Raw genomic sequence first — 6,484 nt, 5'->3', positions numbered from 1 at the left:
TATCCATTCAAGAAATTAAAATGAAAAATGTACAACATCCCATACACAAACTCCAGTCACATACTGTGCACTCTTGATTCCAGAAATAATTTTAGTCCTATGCAACTTTTTCAGAAAGCAGAAGAGGAAGGATTATTTCACAATTCATTTTATGAAGCCACTATAACCAGATACTGAAGCCAGAAAAAGTCAGTGTAAGAAAATTGCAGGCAGATATCATTCATGAAAAAGTTGGCTTGAAACTCAGCATTCAGAAAACTAAGATCATGGCATCCCATCCCATCACTTCATGGCAAATAGATGGGAAAAAAGAATGGAAACAGTGACAGATTTTATTTTCTTGGGCTCCAAAGTCACTGCAGACAATGACTGCAGCCATGAACTTAAAAAACACTTACTTGCTCCTTGGAAGAAAAGCTATGCAAACCTAGAGAGCGTATTAAAAAACAGAGACATCACTTTGCTGACAAAGGTCTGTCTAGTCAAAGCTATGGTTTTTCCAGTAGTCATATTTGGATGTGAGAGCTGGACCATAAAAAAGGCTGAGCGCCAAAAAATTGATGCTTTCAAATTGTGGTGCTGGAGACGACTCTCTTGAGAGTCCCTTGGACAGCAAGGAGATCAAACCAGTCAATTCCAAAGGAAATTAGACCTAAATATTCATTGGAAGGACTGATGCTGAAGCGGAGCTCCAATACATTGGCCACCTGATGCGAAGAACGGACTCATTGGAGAAGACCCTGATGCTGGGAAAGACTGAAGGCAAAAGGAGAAGGGGACAATTGCGGATGAGATAGTTAGATGGCATCACCGACTCAATGGACATGAATTTGAGAAAAGTTCAGGACAAAGTGGAGGACAAGGAAGCCTGGCGTGCTGCAGTCCATGAGGTCGCAAAGAGTCAGGCCTGACTCTAACAGTCAGGCATGAACAGTAACAACATGTGGCTACAGATACAGGCTTTCATTGAAAATAACTGATGGGACAGTGTTCTTTCTTCATTTCTCAGCTATAGAACTTACCTCATTTTGCCTTTTTCTTTAGGAAATAATTGTAATTATTTGAAATAATTATATTTCAAATAATTATTATATGAAATATATATCCATAATACTTTCATGAGAAACAATCTAAGTAAAATATTGAATCATTATTTTTGGTCCCAAAATATTTAGACACTTGAACATAAATAGTGTCCATATAGTTACTAAATTTCAAACTATTGTGCTTAAGTTAAATATAACCAACTTGGCACCAGAAAATCTTTGCTTTACAAAATAGCTGCAACTGGAACAATTCTTTCCATTATATAGACAGTTGCAGCTCAGGACCAGCAAACATACAGTGTTTAAGACCGTAGCATCCTGATGGATGGCAGCATATTCGAAAATATCTCAGTACTTGACCAACTGCAGCTGCACAATTATGCCTCTCCAAATAATTCATGCGACAGCTCTGCCTTTAAAGCACTGTTCACAATTAAATTCAAACTCACGAAGATGTATCTGCTAGTAATTCTTAAACTTTTTGTTGTCATGACTCATTTTTTTGTAATTCCTCAATCCTTGCAGCCCATACTCATCATTGTTTAGCAGCTCAGTCATGTCTGACTCTTTGCGACTCCAAGGACTGTAGTCTGCCAGGCTCCTCTGTCCATGGAATTTCCCAGGCAAGAATGTCGAAGTGAGTTGCCATTTCCTACTCCAGGGGATCTTCCCCATCCAGAGATCGAACCTGCGTCTCCTGCATTGGCAGGCGGATTCTTTACCACTGAGCCACCTGGGAAGTCCTGATATTCTTCATATTGTTGTTCAGTCGCTAAGTCGTGTCCGCTCTTTGATACCCCATGGACTATAGCATGCCAGGCTTCCCCTGTCTTTCTATATCTCCCTGAGTTTGCTCAAACGCATGTCCATTGAGTCGGTGATACCATTCAACCATCTCATCCTCTGTTGCCCCTTCTCCTCCTGCCTTCAGTCTTTCCCAGCATCAGGATCTTTTCCAAGGAGTCAGCTCTTTGCATCAGGTGGCCAAAGTATCAGAGCTTCCTCTTCAGCATCAATCTTTTCAATGAATATTCAGAGTTTATTTTTCTTTAAGATTGACAAGGATATATTTATTTCATCATGGGATATATTTATTTCACTTATTTTATTAGTTAACATTTTATTCGTTCATTCAACTATTAGTTAACTAATATTTATTGATCACTTACTATACACCAAAGATAAGATGCTAGGAATTAAGGATATTTTATAAAGACACTTTGTAGGTCATACCAAGTTCTTTACTTCCTGGAACTTACCAACTGACCTTATCTTTCAAAATAAAGTATATTCTAATGCATTTAAATGGGAATCGAGGGCTGCAGAATTTTGCAGTGGTGTTTGACATACACAGACATTTATAAAGGGTTTGGAATCATTGCCTAATAGATTTTCAACTACATAATATCCAGGAATGAAAGCATTTATGTGGTTTTATTTTGCTTACTGAAACGATAGCTGAAGTTCTGCAGAAGGCAGTCATGAATATCTGCATTTATCATATGCTGAATTTGATCATGAGTACTCTGTGCTTGGAGAGTCAGTCTGAGGGGGCATTAAACACTTCATGCCGCAGAGGTAAAATTGAGTAAGTTCTTGTGTAAATTAGATAAGGCATTCCTCCCTGGAATTGTTTATATGATATCCACTTAAGATTGCGTGAAGAAGCAGACAGTAACACCGTTTGGGCAGAGACTCCAATTAGCTTTTTGCCCTTATGTTCCCATGGTACAATTTAACCGTTTAATCCCCACCATAGAGGATGCATGGAGAAGGAAATGGCAGTATTCTTGCCCAGGAAATCCCATGGACAGAGGAGTGTGGTGGGCTACAGTCCATGGCGTCTCAAAGAGTTAAGCACAGCTGAGCACACGCACATGCACACACACACAGACACACACACACACACACACACAGGATGCAGGCCACAGAAGTTGAAGAATGAGTAAACGACTGAATGATTAAGAATACATTTAACCCCTTTTCCCACAAAATGGAAAAAGAGAGTGTTTCACAATGTATATCGGTGTCACCAAGGAACGTGGTGACCCTTTCTGCAGGCTGTGGGTAGGTATACAGGTTAACAGAGCGCTGCTGTAAAAGTCACACCTCCTCTCACTTCATTGTCTCCGTTCCTTGTTTCTTTGCAGAACGATTCAATGTGTACCTTATGCCTACACCAAATCTGGACATTTATGGCGAATGCACAATGCAGATCACGCACGAGAATATCTATCTCTGGGATATCCACAATGCCAAGGTCAAGCTGGTGATGTGGCCCCTCAGCTCACTGAGGAGATATGGGCGGGACTCGACGTGGTTCACATTTGAGTCGGGCAGGTAAGCTCTGAGGGCAGAAGCAACATGCAGGAGGGGCCTGGGACCAAGGTTCTGTGCTCAGGTAGATGGTTGTTTTCGTAAAGGTTAGAGGTCACCAAAAATATAATTTCTTCAGATCCTTGTTGATAATCTGGATGAAACTGTGTTAATTCTATGGCAGGTTAATTACCCCATTCAAAATAACTTCAGTCTCTTGTGCTGGCATCAAACTAGTTTCATAGTTATTTTTTATCATGCAGTATATTTGTGAGATTTTGGGTGCATCCTCCTATATTTTTGGTGCAGTAGGATTTCCATAAAAGTCAACATGTCCTTGGCTGGCATTACTTTTATGGATTATTTTTTAAGGGAAAAATGTTGAAAGGAGTCTTATATAAAATTGCTTAAATATTACTTTTTAAGTTTGAGATAATTTAATGTAATATTCATTTAGCCAGATGTTTATGTTAATAGCATTAGTCAAGTATAAATATTGATATTAATTCAGAATGACTGAAAAGAAAGTTGGCAAATCCATAATTTATGGAATGTGTGACTCAGATTTTAAACGTAGTATGTCAAGACAGATACACTGGTTTCTTGATCACAGCATATGGTCGGAATCCATAAATGTCTTAAAATAAATGCTTGCTTCGCAATCATTATTCACAGATATGGATTTAGACATGAGCTTCAATCAACTGTATCAAGTCATTATGTTGTGACCCCTTTGTGATATTGTTGTCATTCATCCAAGATAAGACTTAGGTTTGGGGATTCTATATAAGAAGTGTTTAATGTATTCACACTTGGGGATATGATTTATCACGTTCTAAAAATGAATCGGTGGCCTTATAAGGTAATTATGAAGTTACCATGTGACTGAGTAGACAAATTAAGATAGTTATGCAACAGGATTCTACCTACCATGACACACACAGCACGGATGAATCTCAAAATCATTGTTGTAACATTGGTAGGAAATCCTGCAACAGACAAAACTGATATATAGCGACAGAAAGCAAATGAATGGTTGCCTCGGGTCGGGAGAGAATGGACTCCAGGGAACACACAGGACCTGTGGGGGGGTGACTGTGCCCTGTATCCTGACATTTGTCGAGAGCTATGGAGCTGTCTACTCAGTATCAGTGCATATCGTTACATGCAAATTATCCTTCAGTGCTTTTAACATGGAAAAAAATTGGGGGGAAAGCAGGAGGGCATTTACTCTTCTTATTTTATATACTTTTACACTGTTTGAGGTTTGACAGTGAGCATTTGTCACTTTTACAACAAAACACTCCCCCTGGGAGGAATGAGGCCAAGGAAGGGGAGACAGCTGTGAGCATTTCTGGACGGGGTTTTGAGGGTGGTCCTTGAAGCTGTGTGCGACGGCGGGCCTTGATTCCTAGGTAGGTACGGTAAGGGAAGAAGCCTGTTCTTGTAACCTGAGGCAGGCCTTGCACTTTTTAGGTTTTCCTTGAGGGTCTCCCTTTTTCCTTAGTATTGAGATGTTTTAATACTTGACATTGGGACTTCCTTAGTGGTCTGCATGCTAAGTCGGTTCAGTGGTGTCCGACTCTTTGCGACTCTATGGACTGTAACCTGCCAAGTTCCTGTGTCCATGGGATTCTCCAGGCAAGAATACTGGAGCGGGTTGCCATGCCCTCCTCCAGAGGATCTTCCCGACTCAGGGACTGAATCCGTGTCTCTCGTCTCCTGCATTGGCAGACAGGTTCTTTACCACTGGCTCCACCGGGTGGTTAAGAATCCTCCATGCCATGCTGGGAGCGCAGGTTTGATGCCTGTTTGGGGAACTAAAATCCCACATGTCATGGGCAACTGAGCCTGCTTGACACAGCTGCATGTGCCACGGACAGAGAGCCAGCACACATAACCAAAGCCCCGTGAGGCAGCTGAGACCTGACACAGCCAAAGAAATACATGAATATTTTTTAAAAAATACTTTATATCATCTGATTTTAAAAGTCAAGCCAGGCTTTTGAGGGAGTAGTTGGAAAGAAAAGCTTAAAATCACTTACTATTTCTGTATCTTGAGAAAATGGCTTTTAATATTTTGCTGTACTTCCTTCCAATGTATTTTAAAATCAATGCATTTTCATTTAATATTATACTGAGAAGTAATCTTCTATAAAGTCCTATAAGGTCAATATTTTTGTGACCATATGGTATCTGAACATATGGCTGTACTGTCATTAATTTAACACTAGGGTGTTCCCAAAATGAACTATTATAAATAAAGCCACACTGACCATCTGTGAAAAGATGTGCAAATATCTGATTATTTTCTTAGCAGAGCCTTTTAAAAGCAGAATTCCTGGGTCAAAAGCTGTGAACATTTTCAAGGTTCTTCACAGTATAGCAAATTGCTTTCAAAGCAATTTCAATTCACACACCCTCTAATGGTGCAAAGAGCGTTCTTGACCCCATAACTACAGGCATTAAAAAGATGATTTAAGATGTTTCTATTTTAAGAGAGGACTTGGATATCTTGTTAATTTTTTTTTTCTTTTCTCCTTTGTTTCCTTATGTTTAAAGGTTTGTCCTTGTGGGTACTGTTCATTTGTATGTTTTTCCTTCTCTGAGTTTTGGGTGTCCCTTGCCCTTGGAATATTGACCATTGTTCTGTGCATCTGTTTTGTAAACTCCAGAGGATCTCACTCCTGTTAAAGGTAACCAAGAGCAGAAGGTTTTGTCCATGTTCGACCCAGTTCCCCGAGTCAGGACTGGGAGAAGGGGTGTGGGGGGCATGGGTGATGACACGGGACAATTTAAAGGAGAAACTGGCAGGTCAGCTTTGTGCTGTCAACACAGTAGACCTTGAGCTCAAGATCTCCATCTTCTGTGTTTTATTTGTTCCTGTCTGCACGGGGCACAGCATCTGGAGGCAGTTTCTAGCCGTTGACTTGTACTACCGCATGTACTGGAAAGTGATAAAACTGGGTGTCGAACTAGCCTTTTTTCTATCGACAGGCCTTTACAACTTTGCCTATTTGCTCGGCCGCGCTGGGTCTTTGTTGCTGCCCACGCTTTCTCCGGTTGCTGTGAGCGGGAGCGCCCTTGGCAGCAATGCACGGGCTTACTGCAGTGGCTTCTCT

At 40.6% G+C, this 6,484-nt stretch overlaps 1 protein-coding gene across 1 annotated transcript in view; it reads left to right on the top strand.

Moving 5' to 3' along the window:
- The window catches only part of DOK6 (docking protein 6), a 193,480-nt gene that overhangs the window by 118,500 nt on the left and 68,496 nt on the right, over positions 1-6,484 (top strand). The window contains exon 5 of the mRNA XM_010855226.1: positions 3,197-3,386. Coding sequence (XP_010853528.1) covers positions 3,197-3,386 — 190 coding nt within the window. The remainder of the gene's footprint in view (positions 1-3,196; positions 3,387-6,484) is intronic.

Source organism: Bison bison, unplaced genomic scaffold (assembly GCF_000754665.1).
Source record: "Bison bison bison isolate TAMUID 2011002044 unplaced genomic scaffold, Bison_UMD1.0 scf7180017864360, whole genome shotgun sequence".
NCBI lineage: Eukaryota > Metazoa > Chordata > Mammalia > Artiodactyla > Bovidae > Bison > Bison bison.
The sequence above is the reverse complement of the archived record's forward strand: the minus strand, read 5'-3'. Positions and strand labels throughout refer to the sequence as shown.